This window comes from Octopus sinensis, linkage group LG13 (assembly GCF_006345805.1).
Source record: "Octopus sinensis linkage group LG13, ASM634580v1, whole genome shotgun sequence".
Classification (NCBI taxonomy): Eukaryota; Metazoa; Mollusca; class Cephalopoda; order Octopoda; family Octopodidae; genus Octopus; species Octopus sinensis.
The window spans coordinates 13424789-13443405 of NC_043009.1; the positions used below are offsets into that span (position 1 = coordinate 13424789).

The 18617-nt window shown below is 36.3% G+C and overlaps 1 protein-coding gene across 1 annotated transcript; it reads left to right on the plus strand.

The window, feature by feature from the left end:
• The first annotated feature begins 1152 nt into the window (after nt 1-1152).
• On the plus strand, nt 1153-1740 carry LOC115218577. The gene has a single exon (XM_029788468.1). The coding sequence runs from the start codon at nt 1153-1155 to the stop codon at nt 1738-1740; it is 588 nt and encodes a 195-aa protein (XP_029644328.1).
• Nucleotides 1741-18617: the final 16877 nt, after the last annotated feature.

An 18617-nucleotide genomic window follows, 5' to 3' on the forward strand; every position in this document is an offset into this window, starting at 1 on the left:
TGAATTTATCAAAAGAAAGTCAAAATTAATTATGTATGATTAATTAAGTGTATGCACCGTATTATAGTTCAATTTTCGAGTAAATTGTTATATAAATGTAAAATTATAATGTATACAAATGCACTCATAGATGTAAATATATAACCTGTACAGCAAGGCAAAAAATTTAGAATAAGGAAGTTTGTTTAGAAGTTATAGACATTGAATAAACAATATTATAATTATAAACTAATCAAAAAGCTTAATCTAAGAATAAGCATATACATTTGCAATTGTTAACGATTAGATGTAAAAAGGAGAAATTGTGATAAACTTGCAAAACTTATACAAAGAAAAGTACACACAAGCAAATCCGTCCATTTGAGGCATGAATTTGAAGTACTTAAATTATACGACATCACAAGTTTCCTATACGTCTGTAACAAGAAGAAAATTGGGGTTCGGTTTCCTGAGTGGATTTCTATGATACTACGTGCGTAACATCACACGCATAAAGACAGATTACTGTATTTCAGTAGAAATAAACGGTTTCTTTAAATTTCAGATTGATTTTTATGCGTCAAATATATTTCTAATTAATGCACCGGTAGTACCATGTTGGGTCAAAAATTCTTTCGGATTGTATTGCCATTTTATATCAGTAATTTGATACAACTAGTTTTCCAATCAGTGCTTAATTGTTTGTTTTTTATTTTCAAATGTAATATATAAGCATTAATTGCTTATTCTTTGTTTTACAGCTTCGAGGATGAGTGGTGAAAACATTGCAATTAGAGCCGTTTTACGCTACTTTTGGAATGAAAAGGGACCGATCCTAAAGAGTAGCAGCAAAATAAATTAATGACATGGAAGGCCCAGGAATTGTCAACGAACGTGTGAAGCAAAATTGGGTCAGACGTTTCAATGAATGTGACAGCAGGAGACAAACCGATGTCATGTAGATATTCTTTTCGAGAAGATGAGGCCGTGCTTGAAATGATTGAACAAGAGCCTAACACAAACATTCGTCCATCATCGTCTTTACGAAGCACCATCACCTCCATAAGCTTGCTCTTTTGGACAGACGTTATCTAGAAGTCCTTCGTGAACGGGCCAATGACCAGGCTCAACGACATGTGAGCATTTGCAAACAACTGCTGGAAAATCCTCGGGATGCCCGTTTTCGACGTCGAATTGTTACTGGAGAAGGAAAATGGATCTAATTTCAAAATCCTTATAGGAGAGATCTCTGACTTGTCTTCCGCCAGGCTTCAGTACCTTACCAAAAAGAAAGGATGGTTTGAACTGAAGGCGGAATTTCGAGGATGCATTGCACTTCGATTTGTCCCAGATATTCATGCAGTAAACGCTTATATTTGGACTCAACAGCAGCAGCAAGTATACGATGCTTTGAAAGCCTGCTACTTAAGACTAGTCAATGGAAGATGCGCACTCTTACAACATGAGAATGTTCCAGCAGACACTGCCAATGTGACCAAGTGCAAACTTCTAGAATTTAAGAAGTTGGAAGTGATGCCTCAACCTATCTATAGCCCAGTCCTTGCACCATTAGATTATTATTTTTGTCGAGCCATGGCACATTTCCTGCACGGACAGGGATTCATCAGTGTGAATGAGGTTGGAAACGGGTGTCAGAAGATTTTTCCTCAAAATACAGCCAAATGGAATAAATGTGGAATTGGGCTTCTGGTAGAACGATGGCAAAAGACGATAGAAATATGGTGTGATATAATTTGGTGAATAAACGCTTTTCGTATGCAATTTGTTTAAACGATTAATTAAAGTTTGAATACAAAAAAAATACGAAAAGTGGTAAGTTGTATGCAGGTTGCATTTTGAAATTTACTGGCTCCGAAATAAGTTTGGGTGATGGATGTTTGCACTTCTTTGCACAAAGAAATTTTTGTCTTGTTCAAGTTCAAGTTAAGTAGAATCAAAATGTTGGGATTTCAGTCGTACATACTAGACGATGACTAATATGTAGATTGTTTGATATTTGCTTCTGTAACAATAAAGCATTTTAACGGTGGTTTGGCCTCTCAAAAGCCTTTCGGAAAACAAATATACTTCAAACAAATAGTATCATTGCATTTCTGAATAGGCATCATAGCATTTATTCTCAATACTATTGGAGTATCAAGCTTTAAAAGTATTCGCGGTTATTCCAATTTATGCCTGAAATGCACGGTACATTGCATACAGGATTTAGTATCATCATTTTCATCTAGTGGCTGATTTCTCATAAAATTTTGATCTTAATGAGTTTCAGCACGCTCGTAAATCTCTGATTGCATTGTAAGTTGATTTTAAATGTACTCCTAATGTTATTGGCTTCCTGTTTTGATGCAGTTAAATTATACATCTTATTTGTCGCTTTCTAGTACAACTCATGATGGTACGAAATTATTGTAAACTTCTGTTGGCTTAATACAATCCGCAGATAGGATATATAGTTGGTATTTTATCTTTAGGTAGTGCGTGTCTATTTTCAATAACTCGCAGCTTTAGCTGTATCAATATAACTTTGTGTGCATGTGTATGTGTGTGTTACTTTGTTTAATTTAACACATGCGCACGCACACGCAAACACACATTTCTTTTTCCGTCACACTATATATTTACGTGTAAACACAGCATATTTAAATAGATTTTGTAAAAATGTAGTAAAATAGATATTTTCTTATTCACTTGTGATTTTTCAGCAGTATTTAACTGCAGTTATAAATAACCGTTATGTACTCTAAATACATTAAAAATAACCTTTCTTTTCCAGTTGCCTTATTATAAGAATTGTCCACTTTCGCAAGGCTGCAAAAAATGTGAATCATTCACGAAAGTTGTATATGTGACACAAAAATGTCACTATGCATTGGCTCAATAAGAAAATACCTGCTCATACAACCACTTCACACAATCATCAGGTTAAAGCAGTCAAGCATTTAAGCATGACACACCGTTCTCCGCTATTGTTCTGAGTTTCACACGACATATTTACTGGACTAACCCTTTGATGTCGGCTTCAGATGCGGTTATCACTTGACCTGAATACACAGCAATAGCATAAAAATCTGATACAAAAATTTCATTACTTCACCACGTGAGCATTCTCAGCGAATCAATCAGTATGTTTTCTGATTGGGAACTCAATCACATTCTCTCAATAAAAAAAAACGAACGAAATTTGGACAACGGCCAGATACAACTCTGCGACACAGATTCTCGTTTCTCATATATTATAATTTTCATTAATACAAAAAAAATCTTTTACACTTTGAGTGCATTTTCAGCTTCTTTTATTTGCTGTATACTACTTCTTGCAATAATTGCTAACTATTCCTTGTCGGTCTACTCTCTCACTCTCTCTCTCTCTCTCTCTCTCTATATATATATATATATATATATATATATATATATATATATATTTCTTTACTACCCACAAGGGGCTAAACACAGAGGGGACAAACAAGGACAGACAAAGGGATTAAGTCGACTACATCGACCCCAGTGCGTAACTGGTACTTAATTTATCGACCCCGAAAGGATGAAAGGCAAAGTTGACCTCGGCGGAATTTGAACTCGGAACGTAACGACAGACGAAATACGGCTACGAATCTCGCCCGGCGTGCTAACGTTTCTACCAGCTCGCCGCCTTAATATATATATATATGGTGAGAGATAGGTAGGTATACATATGCGCATGCACATATACATACATACGTGCATATCGAGATCTAGTATACGGCAGTGGTGTAGGGTAGTGATCACCCCGTATTTTGTGTGTAAGGGATCAGATTGAATCGTCCAGTGTCATATGATATGGTAGCTTAAAATTTGATTGGCTGCTCTTTTAATACAAGTTTCAAGTTTCAACTTTGGTTATAACACGTTACATCTTAAACACGTTACATCTTAAACACGTTGCATCTAATAAAGATGTGCACTACGCATGTCTTCATTATAAGGCTTTCAAAGATTAATCAGGAAAACCGCAACATATTAGAATCGGAGCCATCGAACAAATGAGAGGTGAATAATAATCACAACAAAGGAAGCATGAAATCGAAATTATATGGTTCGACATTATAATCTTTTTATTGTAATCACTGATTCAAATTACTACGTACGGAAAATAATACATACAGCACAGGTGGGACGAAGAGAGAATTCTAGAGACTAGACTAGTGTATATTCCAGTGCAATATGGCAGCTATTTCAGAACATGCTTTCATATAGATTGAATTGTTCTATTGTTTACCTCTATGTCACGCCTATTAAAACTGGTTAGTCTATAACATGAAACAAATGTTCGTAAGATCAGATTTATTTCTAGTGCATGAGCATAGAAATGGTATGACAATAAAGAATAAAGTAAGATCAAAGCATTGACAATGTAGTCTTGTAGAGCAGAGAATATGTGGTTAATAGTAGTTTTCCATTTGTAATACTAGCGCATCTAAAAGAATAAAATTAATAATTAAATGCAGGTACATGTGCAAGGTGATTCAATAAGTTACTGTACTACACATTTAGAAATTGTGTGTGCCCATATGCTGCCAGTGAGACTGATCTGTGCCCGTGCTAGATGTTCACAGCGGTCAAATCTAACTTTAGGTTTGTAGGCACCAGTGCTTGACACACCAAAATATTAAAAGCAAATCAACCACACGAACAGCAGTGCTGTAGACATGCACCAAATTCAGTCCAATCTCGTTTGAAACATTTCTTTTGTAGTACTCAAAATGACAGAATGGCTGATATGAACACGCTGAGTAAAAACAAAATATGTGGACGCAAGGTATGTTAGAAGTAGCCAAATATCTTTCGATTCGGGACGTAACGCTTTCAAACAGGAAGGATACGTTGAACAATAAAGTTTTATATATGCAAAGAAACAGTAAGTCTACAAGTCGTATGAAACATCAGGCATAAAATCATTAGTGTCTATTAATCACAATTTTGAAGGTAGACAATTGGCTATAAGTTGAAGCGTTCATCAGAAATGCTGGATATTTGAACTCAGTCGATACATGGCAACGTTGGTAAATAACATAACATTAGGATTGAGTATATCACATACACACATACACACAAACACACACACACATGCACACACACAAACATGTATATATGTATGTATTCATGTATTCATATATATATATATATATGAATAAATAAATAAATGGAGTTTAACGCAGGTGTAAATCAAATATTTTTACTTTCGACACATGTTTCGAAAATTCCACTGATACTATTCAAAAGAATAAATGGTATAAACAATGCAATCTTCTCTTCGGGAAAGTGAAAAAACGGGACTCGTCAATAAGACATTTTAGCAAAAAATGATGAATTTGTATAGCGATTGACAGAACGCTATTAATATTGTTTAAAAAAACGTTATATGATATAACGTCATAAGTAGCTAACAGAAAGGTAACATTAAAGAGGGTGGTGTTAAAGAATAGTGGTCAGTTGCGGCACCCTGTGCAAGAGGAAGTAAAGGTTCCTATTTGAGTGCCAGAAGAAGGGGAAGAACTACGGTCCTGTAAGTTGTGTAGGCTGTGGATGCATTAGAAGGAAATGATGGGGGAAAGATAGGAGCTGGTGTACGGATTGAAGTGCGCAGAATAAGCTTAAGATAGTGCGTTGGAGGTGTAGTGTGGGTTGATGATGGGTGATGGGTAAAGGGAAATGGATAAGGGTTCGACGGATACGGAGAGAGCACTGATGCAAGGTGGACAAACCGAGCGTGGGTTAGAGCAGCAGGGAATATAGTGGTGGCGATCTGGCAGAAACGTTAGTACGCCGGTCGAAATGCGTAGCCGTATTTCGTCTGCCGTTACGTTCTGAGTTCAAATTCCACCGAGGTCGACTTTGCCTTTCATCCTTTCGGAGTCGATAAATTAAGTACCAGTTACACACTTGGGTTGATGTAATTGACTTAATCCGTTTGTCTGTCCTTGTTTGTCCCCTCTGTGTTTAGCTACTTGTGGGTAGTAAAGAAATAGCTATTTCGTTTGTCGTTACGTTCTGAGTTCAAATTCCGCCGTGATCGACTTTGCCTTTCAACCTTTCGGGGTCGATAAGTTAAGTACCAGTTACACACTGGGGTCGATATAATCGACTTAATCCGTTTGTCTGCCCTTGTTTGTCCCCTCTGTGTGTAGCCCCTTGTGGGCAGTAAAGAAATAGGAATGTAATGGTGGAGTAAACTCGTGTGAAATGGAGGAGCCATTAGTTGGGACTGGGTCTCGAAGTCCTGCTTGTCGCTACAGGTTCTGTGACATTGAAGTAAGTTGAGAATAGGAGATGGACCGTTTGGTGGTTGTGAAATATGGGGGGCGGGGATTTGACATAAACGTGGGAGTCCATATGCTTATAGTATGTGGGAGTATTAAGGAATATTAGAATATGGAGACGAAAGTATCAGGAAAGAGACCGGAGTTGTGATACTGAGCAGGGACACTGTCTAATGATTGAAACAAGGAAAAGGATAAAAAAGGATTAAAATGTATGTATCTATTTCAGAGTACATATATTTTATATATTTATATTCAAACGCGCGCAAACTGACACTCACCCACCGACACACAAACATACATACCTGCGTGTGTATGTGAGTGCGTGTGTGCGCACGTGTGTGTGTGCATACGTACTTTTATTCTTGTCTTTTGTTTGTTGCAATCATTTGACTGCGGCCAAGCTAGTGCAATGCTTTGAAGTGTTTTAGTCGAACAAATCGACACGAATACTTATTTCTGAAGTCTAGTACTTATTCTATCGTCTCTTTTGCCGAACCGCTAGGTTACTGGAACGTAAGCACACCAACATCAGCTTTTAGCGGAGATGCCGTCAAACACGTACACAGAGGCGCGCCCATGCACACACACACACACACACACACATTCACACACACAGACACACATATATATATATATATGTTTTCATATAAGTACTGGGATCAATTAGATTCAAGGCGGTGCCCCAGTTTGGGGGTCCTGTGTATATATATATGTCTATATCTATATCTATCTATCTATCTCTCTATCTATCTATCTATCTATCTATCTATCTATCTATCTATCTATCTATCTATCTATCTATATATATATATATATATATATATATATATAGAGAGAGAGAGAGAGAGAGAGAGTGGCTGTGTGGTAAGTAGCTTGTTTAACAACCACATTGTTCCGGGTTCAGTCCCACTGCCTGGCATCTTGGGCAAGTGTCTTCTACTATAGCCTCGGGCCGACCAAAGCCTTGTGAGTGGATTTGGTAGACGGAAACTGAAAGAAGCCCGTCGTATATATGTATATGTATATATGCGTGTGTGTGTGTCTGTGTTTGTCTCCCTAGCATTGCTTGACAACCGATGCTGGTGTGTTTATGTCCCGTTACATAGCGGTTCGGCAAAAGAGACCGATAGAATAAGTACTGGGCTTACAAAAGAATAAGTCCCGGGGTCGAATTGTTCCGATTAAAAGCGGTGCTCCAGCATGGCCGCAGTCAAATGACTGAAACAAGTAAAAGAGTAAAAGAGTATATATATACACTTGTGTGTTTATATGCGCCTGTATGTAGAGAAATCTTAAATCAAGATCTGTAAATTTCGGAATGCATCACGGAAATGCCTTCTCAACGAATCCAGTGATTAATTCATGGTTTTGATGATCAATGTTGTTGTTGCTGACATGTCAACTGCGGCAACCGCCATCTCCACCACTTCTACCGCTGCTGCTGCTGTTGCTCCTGATACTGTCGACGCTACTGTTGCTGCCATTACTGCTGCTGATGGTACCGATGATGATGACATCATAATTATAAGTATGATGGTGCTGTAGGATCCATCGATTATAAGAACATTTTTTCTGAAATTCACACTCACCACTGTATGTCTGGATATTGGATCTATTTTCAGTAATACACAGTGTTATCTCTATAAAAGTATCGATCGTTCCCTTAGCCCGCAGATTAGAATCGGGACAACCATCAAAGTAGTCGAATATTTTTGCCTTGTCTCATGGCAGTCAGTATACTATGTACATTGTTTCAATACTGAATTCTTAACTGTTCCGTAAGCTTATATTTAAGTTTTGCTACCACATTCCTGAATGGATTACTGCTGTTAAAAGTGATTGGACTAAACAAATTTTAAAAAGTTTCATCAGATTATCACCTCTACGTTAGCGAAGGCATATGTATTGTTTTTAGTGTTGTTTGTTTGTTTGTTTGTCCGTGGACAAAATATCTCTGGATATCTCAAGAACTAGTTGGTAGATTCAGAGGTAACTTTCAGGAATGTTTGGCAACGATTAGATTTTCGGATCGATCCAGTATCGGACAAGGATTCTGGATTATTTTTCCTGTGTCTTTTTCTTAATTTTTGAGAGTGGTCGGATTTACTTTTAGTATTCTCGCTTCAGAGAGCAGTGAAGTTTATTTCAGATATTCTCATTTTAAAAATCAGCACTGACTAATCGTTGAGAGGACGTTGGTTTTGCATTGACGGAGGTTTGCGCTCTCTGAGTGTTCTTGTTAATATTGAGTTAATGGTCCTTGTGAGAATCCTTGTCAATTTTTTCGTTCCTACTTTAGGGCGAAGGCGACAATAACAACAATTGTAGTAACAACAGCAGAATTAACAGAAACACCAGTAATCAGCTAAAAAAGAAAAAAATATATATGCAAAATTAAGGCTATTTCAAATTTAAGATTTTTGCCTTGAGAAAATTGTAAGCACCACCGATTACCAGAATTTCGCACATTAAGTGGAGGTTTTCGTTTAATTAAATGAAATCGGTATTGCATGTAGTAGCGACTGTGAGTTTGAAAAAGTTATACAGAATTCTGAGTTACGTCAAAAATGTTAAGCATTAATTCTAGATATTTCCCACTGATATACCCAATGAAACAATCTACATGCAATTCACGTGAAGGTAATCTAAGATATTTAGAAACCCTATTGAGTAATTAGGTGTGACTAGAGATCAATTTTTCCAGATGCATAATACTTGCATACAATTGAGAATATACTACGCTCTCTGATATGCAAAAGTTAGCTGTATAGGATGTAATATAACAGACTACATAAGCTACACACTCCCCACAGTTCAATCTATTTGTATTTACTTTTAGGTTCGGAAATCACTGGCAATCGTTCGGAACTTAACATCGATTATGAGAATTTATGTAATATTTGGAGTTAATGAAATCATTCAGGTTGTTCTACTATATGATTTCCCCCCTAACCTTCATATTCACAGAATTGTGTTACTGACTTGCCTCCTGACTCGTTAGCTCGGTTCCTCGAGTCCCGTCATAAATCAAATAGGTCCAAGATAACATCAATGAACCATGATTCACTTCTTGAGTCATTTCCTGAAGTACTTCTTTGGTGTTGTCGGTCAAGGAGTTTATATCATCATCTTCCAGAGGTTAAGGACTGCAAACCTACCACCTACTTTGATCTCAGTGGCGACGCAATGGCCCAGTGGTTAGGGCAGCGGACTCGCGGTCATAGGATCGCGGTTTCAATTTCCAGACCGGGCGTTGTGAGTGTTTATTGAGCGAAAACACCTAAAGCTCCACGAGGCTCCGGCAGGGGATGGTGGTGATCCCTGTTGTACTCTTTCACCACAACTCTCTCTCTCTCTCTCTCTCTCTCTCTCACTCTTACTTCCTGTTTCTGTTGTACCTGTATTTCAAAGGGCCGGCCTTGTCACTCTCTGTGTCATGCTGAATATCCCCGAGAACTACGTTAAGGGTACACGTGTCTGTGGAGTGCTCAGCCACTTACACGTTAATTTCACGAGCAGGCTGTTCCGTTGATTCAGATCAACCGGAACCCTCGTCGTCGTAACCGACGGAGTGCTTCCAACAAAAACTTTGATCTCAAACACTGCTGGAAATATCTCTGTTTGTGTGCACCAAACCTAATACGTGTGGCTCTCTTCTTATGTTTCCTTTTCAGTTTGAACCTCATTTTCATCTGCATCAAATAGTGATCACTGCTGATACCCGCACCAGTGGAATAAATGAGGGAAGCCAAAGAGGAATGGATAGCAGACCACTGCAAGATCGTGTAAGCTGGGATAAAGAAGGGCAATAGCAAGGTTGTTTATGAAATCCTCAAAATCATAACTGAAACAAACACACTGCTACTGCCATTGAGACCAAAACAGGCCTGTTCCTCACAGATGTAGATGATGTCATCAAAAGTATGTGTAATGCAGATACCTGTACACTCATAAACTTCGTTATGACAGCAACATCTTTGACGATTCCAACAAGAACAACAACAACGATGAACTTGGGTCTATTCCAGGTCTCCAGAAAGAATTCAAAGAAGCTGTGCGTATGCTCGAAGATGGGGACTCCTCAGAAACGGATAACAGCCCTGAAATATGTAAAGCCAAAGTTTATCAAGGCATGAACAGTTACTTGTCAGAAGATACGGCAGGCGAATTAGTGGCCAAAAGAGGGGACCTAATCAGTGATATTACTTATTACCAAGAATAAGACTCAGCTAGAACAGCAGAACAATCAGTAAAGTTTTGCTAGGGGTTCTGTTAAAGAGAGAGGAGAACAGGCATAATTTTAGCCCAAAAGGCTTACAGCGAAGCGGATGTTTAACATTTGACTGCTCTCTCAGAAATATCTACAGCATCATTCAGCTATCACAACTTCATCGACCCTTTCTGTTGCAATCATCACGACTTATGCCACACCATGCGTAGGTAAAAAGACGAGAGCTTTTGGTTAAGGCATTAGTCGTAATGATTAAAGCACTTTCAACAGAGGAAGGGAGAAAATAATTAGAAGCAGAACAAGTAACAAAAGTAGCGAAGGTAGAAAGAGAAAAGGAAGAGATAAAAAGAAAATAGAGACAATTAAAAAGGTCGGTTTAGGAAGAAAGGAAAGGAATACGTGGAATAGAGAAAATAACATCGTTTCGCATAAATTGCCGCATGAAAGATATGTTTATATGCAGGACACGGCGGCTCCACTTTGTAAGATCTGAGCTAGAATTCCAGCGAGGTAGAACTTAAATTCCAATTTTCTCAGAATCTGACACGTACAACGCTATTCGGATATAGGGGTCGATGAAATTGACTGCTTCTTGACATCCTGTATCATTAATATCCATTCATTAGATCCTTCATTAAATATGGTCTACATACGTACCCTTCCTCAGCTCATTTTATACATTTTTTTCTTTCAAATGATTGATACGCAAGACTATGCTGCCGCCGACAAGTTCTTAAAAGCACAGAATATCTTAGAATAACTGTCTTTAAGTTATCCAAGTTCCATATCTCATCTTCTGTTATACTGGCGAAAATGTTCGAACAATTTTCAGACGATTTCAACTTTCAATTTCTTTAGTATTCATTAACAATTTTTGTATTCATTATCAATTACGGTTATAATTTAGTAAATTTGTATGATTCGTTTCAAAGTTCATCGGCCGTATGATCTTTGAAACTTCTTGATTAAATAGAATAGATTCCGTCTGGCATCGTCAGCTGATCAACGTCTTTCATCATCAGTAGTGTCTGGCAATCAATGATATTAGCATGCAGTCTCTGTTTAGAAAATTAAAGTATGTTTGACATGACGTGTCTAGGTTGCAAATGGACAACGATCGGATGTAGAAGGCATTGTACGTAAGCAGGGTTACATTACCTACGTAGCATGTAGGTTATTGAAAGAATTGAAACGTAGGGCACAAATAGTTGATAGGGTATAATTTAGACACAAACGATTCCATCACCAACATAATGTGAGAAAGATTGATCAAACCATAAGCCAGTAGTTTCGAGTGCCGATCACGGTGAAGAGCCCGAGCGTGAGTTTATTTATCATTTGCTCGGAAGGAAAGGCAGTGCCTATGACCTTTTTGCAGAAGGTAGTGCCCATGACCTGTTACAGAGAAGTCTGGCCAGACTGCATGTAAGAAAGTGGACACTGTTAAAGGTGACCAAATGCTACGTGGTAACGTTAAACTGAGTCACGATTTAAGGTACCCGCCCAAACTCGTAGAGGGACTTTAATTAGGAATGAAAATAGCAGGAACAAATACCGCAAGTCCTATAGTTCGACATTCTGTCAACCCACCTTGAATTGGCACATTTTTACCGCCCCCAAGTGATGATTTTCAAAGTTGACATCAGTAGGATTTGGAACTCATAGCACATAGAGTCGGCCGAACATCTAAGAGCAAGCATTATGTCCGACGATTTAACGACTCAGCCAGTTCAGCACTGGAATATTGTTTGATGGAAACGAGGCGTGGGGGTGATATAGAGTATATAAACATAAGTATGTGCGTACTCATGTACATGTTTGCATATTATAATAAAATATCTATCACACACACACACACACACACACACACACACACACACACACACACACACATATATATATATATATATATATATATGTATATATATATAAATGTCAGATCCAGGGATCGAGGTGTAGGAAGAACGTTAACTGCCAGCAATCCGTAGTGAATATAAAAATACACCTTTCAGGATCAATAGGAGACGGAAGATTGCGGATTGTTTTCTTTTATCGAAGAACGATGCGTTGAAAAAACGTTCTGTTTTTGTCCATCGGTGGTCTACCAGGTTTGCCGAGTGTGCGAAAAAGAATACAAAACTTACGGAATGGAGTATGGAAAATCCGAGGTACATATGTTATATAGTGAGTGGAACCTCTGAAGTGGTAAAATGCAAGTGAGGTGTACACTGCACACTACTCTTCAGGCCAAGAATATCTTGTTTAGATTAAAGGCTACATTGTCCCAAGGAGATACATATCGACATAAAAATTCAATCAGAATGTGTCACACAGTAACCGGCGGTATACACCAGACATGGACTTTACCATTTCTGAGCTTCCACTTGCTATGAAACATATATAACCCTGATTTCCTATATTCCATTCCGTAAACAAAAGGCTGGAAAAAAACTTTGAGATTTAGTAATATTTATATATATATATATATATATATAGTCAATTTAGGGTAGCAAAAAATTCAATAGAAATTTATCGCTACCAGCGGCCTGGTGGAAAAGAGAAGGTAGTCAACGACTACATATATAAAATAAACAATTTAGGAGTGACCCTAACAGGTCATTCGTCCACCAGAAAGAGCAGCCATAACTCACACCGCCAAGTAGTAGTAATTCAGAAATTAGGTGAAAATTTAAAAACATTTACCCTAATTCATCTTTTAGACGTTGCAACGTTTCTGTGTCATTAATGATTAAATTAGCTTAATTAAAATAAAATTAAGCCAATCTACCATAGGTTACACTTCATCAGTAAAAGACCTGGAGAGACAATATACACGAGGCGTCTGTATCGATGCCTACGGGATATCTGACTTAAAATTTTCAAGACTGACGCATTCGCGCCAAACTTATCAGCAGTAAATATAAACTGCCGATTCAATCTCAGAATTAATCAGAAAATTATCAATTAGTCAATTTAGGGTAGCAAAAAATTCAATAGAAATTTATCGCTACCAGCGGCCTGGTGGAAAAGAGAAGGTAGTCAACGACTACATATATAAATATAACAATTTAGGAGTGACCCTAACAGGTCATTCGTCCACCAGAAAGAGCAGCCATAACTCACACCGCCAAGTAGTAGTAATTCAGAAATTAGGTGAAAATTTAAAAACATTTACCCTAATTCATCTTTTAGACGTTGCAACGTTTCTGTGTCATTAATGATTAAATTAGCTTAATTAAAATAAAATTAGCCAATCTACCATAGGTTACACTTCATCAGTAAAAGACCTGGGAGAGACAAATATACACGAGGCGTCTGTATCGATGCCTACGGATATCTGACTTAAAATTTTCAAGACTGACGCATTCGCGCCAAACTTATCAGCAGTAAATATAAACTGCCGATTCAATCTCAGAATTAATCAGAAAATTATCAATTAGTCAATTTAGGGTAGCAAAAAATTCAATAGAAATTTATCGCTACCTAAATTGTTATATTTATATATGTAGTCGTTGACTACCTTCTCTTTTCCACCAGGCCGCTGGTAGCGATAAATTTCTATTGAATTTTTTGCTACCCTAAATTGACTAATTGATAATTTTCTGATTAATTCTGAGATTGAATCGGCAGTTTATATTTACTGCTGATAAGTTTGGCGCGAATGCGTCAGTCTTGAAAATTTTAAGTCAGATATCCCGTAGGCATCGATACAGACGCCTCGTGTATATTTGTCTCTCCCAGGTCTTTTACTGATGAAGTGTAACCTATGGTAGATTGGCTTAATTTTATTTTAATTAAGCTAATTTAATCATTAATGACACAGAAACGTTGCAACGTCTAAAAGATGAATTAGGGTAAATGTTTTTAAATTTTCACCTAATTTCTGAATTACTACTACTTGGCGGTGTGAGTTATGGCTGCTCTTTCTGGTGGACGAATGACCTGTTAGGGTCACTCCTAAATTGTTATATATATATATATATATATATATATATATATATATATATATATGATACTAAAACTCAAAGTTTTTTTTCCAGCCCTTTGTTTAAGATCATAAAGATTACAAATAAAATAGTCATTTTCTCCCTTGAAAAAACAAACCAATGTTGACATTTTTCTTCAAACAGCTACGCTTCTTTTCCTTGACTTTTGAATTGCCCTATAATTCTATTAGTAGTAGCAAGAGGAATTTGAAGATTTTCGGCGATTTTTCTCAGATTGCCCAACAATACGACGTGTTTGAAAATCTGACACTTGTGCTGAATTGGAAAAATATAACATATTTCGTTTGTAACAGATCAAATAACAATTGAAATACTTCTTATTTTCTTACTCGTGTAAAACTTGAAACCTCTATATTTATTTCACTGTGATTCCACATTTTCAGTCTTATCTTTGATGTCACAAATCTCGGAGGTAATGATGGAATGATGACGGAAAAATATAAAATACAGAACACCTGGCTGATACTATCAAAACTTCAAAATTAAATACCTGCATCAAAATTATGGCAAGAATAAGCAGCGTAAAATGGGTATCGATGTGGTGCGATGTATGTGCTTGTTTGTATCTGAGGTTCCTAATAAGCTTTCGTATCTAAATCTATAGATGTATCCTTACGTAGATATGTACAAACACAGATGCACGAACTGTAATCATACATAAATATATGTATATACATATACATACATATATATATATATATATATATAATATATATATATATTATATATATATATACATATATATATATATATATATGTATGTATATATAATATATATATATATATAATATATAGGGAGAGTTTACAAAAAAAAACGAAGATAGGTGGTGTACAAAACAAGCAGATGTATTAGTATAACGTTCAGGAATAGAAAAAGTATTTTACGTTAGAGCATACGCTCTTCTACAAAAAGGGACACAGAAAAAACAAGGAGAGGAAAAAAAATATGTGTAGTGGCTAACGATCTATCATGGCTAACGATCTATCATATATATATATTATATATATATATATATATATATATATATTACACATATATACACTCTTATGTATGTATGTATGTATGTATGTATGTATGTATGTATGTATGTATGTATATATATACCACCGATTAATTTATCAAACCGAGAGGAGGAAAGCAATATTGAAATTCACTTATTTGAACTCGAAACGCGAAGGGCTTGAAAAAATGTATTCTATCCAACACTCGAATATTTGACACCATCTGTATATATATATATATATACATATGCATACATATATACATACATTATATATATATATATATATATATATATATATATATATATATATATATATATATATATATATATATGCATGTGTATATATGTGTATATATATATATATATATATATATATTATATATATATATATATATATATATATATATATATATATATATATATATATATATATATATATATATGTATATACACCCATTAAGCCTGCAACGAGATCTTGTGATTTGGCAAAGTAGATATAATGGAGAAATAATTTCATAAAGTTTGTTACTGATAATATGTCTTCTGTATGTGTATTGACATGAGCAGAAACTGTAACATTTTAACCCTTAACATTAAAAAAATTGCATATACATAATTTAAACATCATTTGCCAGAATAAACCTCAGGATAACAAAAATACTATTTTGATAAGTAACTTCATGATGTTAAAATTGTATAATAAAATAAACGAAATATGACACAGCTTTAGAGAAATACCGTAAAAAATTACAGTCATCAATCTACTACAACTGAAATATTTCCAGTTGATATTCCCTGATATTATCGTTGGCACTATAGATTTGACGGACAGATAACAACTTAATTGAATATTTTGCATCATATGTATAAAAACATATTATCTCTGTCAGTAATGCTTCTTCCTCAGTTACAGTCTTTATAACTAATATATTCTGTAGAAATCATCCTGTTTTTCTTTTATTTGCAAATGTTCTCGCTTCAATTAAGCATCTCGTATAGCGTCCATGTCAAAAATATCAACATTGATCACGAATTCTTAAAGATGATTACAATAAAAATACACCGAGCAACAGGCCACTTCGGGAAGTTTAAAACATGCAGTTATTTTTTATTCTAACAGCTATATTGGGTCATCCCACAAATAATGAGGTTTTGTTTATACATCTTTTATTTTTCAAAATTAAGATTAACAACTTTCTTTTTTAATCTAAAATATCCTCTCCTTCATTTTCTATAATGCTCTTCCATCTATCTGGTAGATTTGCAAGACTCCTCTTCCAAAATTCACTTGTTCGTGATGAAAAGTATTCTTCCAGAACTGTTCAGGCCTTGTCTATATAATTCATATTTTTCCGTCCAAATGATTTTGAAGACTGCAAAATAAATGATAATCAGATGGGGCAATGTCCGACGAATATGGTGGGTGAGGCATCATTTCCTATTCAAACTGCTCCAGCCTTTGAAATGTCATCCTCGCTGAATGTGGCCGAGCATTATCCTGATCGAAGACCAAATTTCGTCTTGAAACCAGAGATGGTTGTTTTGTTTCTAGCGCTGACTTAAGCCTCTCAAGCTGCTTGCAGTAGATCTCCTTTGTTATCGTTTGGTTTGAGTTTAACAGTTCCAAGTGGACTAAACCTTTAATATCCAACCAAACAGATAACAACACTTTATTGCGGGTGAAGACCTTCTTTAGCCTGGAATGCTGGTGTTTCTCTTTTCCCTATACGCTATCTTTAGCACTTGATATTTTTGTAGAGAACCCATTTCTCGTCACTATGCATTCCAAAAAAAGGTTCATTTGTGAGATGTGACAGCAATGAAGAGCACACATTCACTCTCTGCACGCGATTATAGTCGGAAAGTTTGTGAGGAATCCATTGACCCAATTTGCTGATTTTTTTTCCGATGACATGTAAGTGTCGATGAATGGTTGAATTGAATTGAATTCAATTCAATTCAACTTTTATTGACTCAAAAAGCAAAAGCAAGGCCATGTAGGGGGACAGGGAGTTATACAAATAGTTCAGGCCATTTCTTGTCAAGAGAGACTTTGAACCGAGCAGTCGTCGGCATCTTCACTATCTCGTCCGGCAGCTTATTCCACGGATCCGCAACCCGGGCGGAGAAAGCCCCTCTCCTTCGATTGAGATGAAATCGTCGTAGATAGAGCTTTTCGGAGTGATCCCGCAGCCCACGCTTTTTGAGCAGGAGTGAAGAACTGCTCTTTCGAGAGATTACACTTTCCGCTTATGATGTTGTGAGCGAGAATGAGATCCCCACGGCGTCGTCGTTTTTCGAGAGAATAAAGGTCGAGCGTCTTCAGCCTATCAAATCCATGCTTCTCTGCTAATTCCTCAACAGTTACGATGGGATTTTGTTCCACCAGAGTTTGCAAGACGACCTTGTCCAGCTCTACAGAGCTTCTAGGACAAGGCTCGACTTCTAGGCTGTAGTTTCTGGCTCGGAATTTCTGGAACCACCGTTGACATTAGCTTACGCTTATTGTCCGACCCCCCATATACTACATTAATAGTCCTCGCACTTTCCGTTGCGATGTTGCCTTTATTGAACACATAAAGCAAAATATTTCGAATCTGTCACTTCCATTATATCTTAGAAAAAATAACTGTTAAAATCGAACTACACTATTCAAAACTTGCACTATGATTAAGTTGAAGGTAAAATTACTACTATTTTATAGCGAGTTGATACAGGTGGCTTATGCTGTCCGTCTCCGACTTATAGTTCATACAATTGAAAATAACGCATTATTTATGTGATGACCCAATACTTCTGTATCAATACACTTTTTTATAAATCTACAAATACTATTGTTTATAGGTTATTTGTACAAACGATTCAATGTGCTCTAGTGTATAACTGATAAATATCAAGTACGGAATGATAAAATCTGGGTCACTCTTTTGGTATTACAGTTTCAAAACTATAGCGGTAAGACTTAATACTGAAACATTTTTAGTCACGCTTACCTTTCATATTTCTATTTTCTATTTTCTCATTTAATCCATGAAATGACAATTTTACTTATATGACTTTCATGGCCTTCAAATGA

Coding starts and splice junctions, on each gene's coding strand:
- LOC115218577 (XM_029788468.1), top strand. CDS start 1,153: ATGCCCGTTTTCGACGTCGAATTGTTACTGGAGAAGGAAAATGGATCT.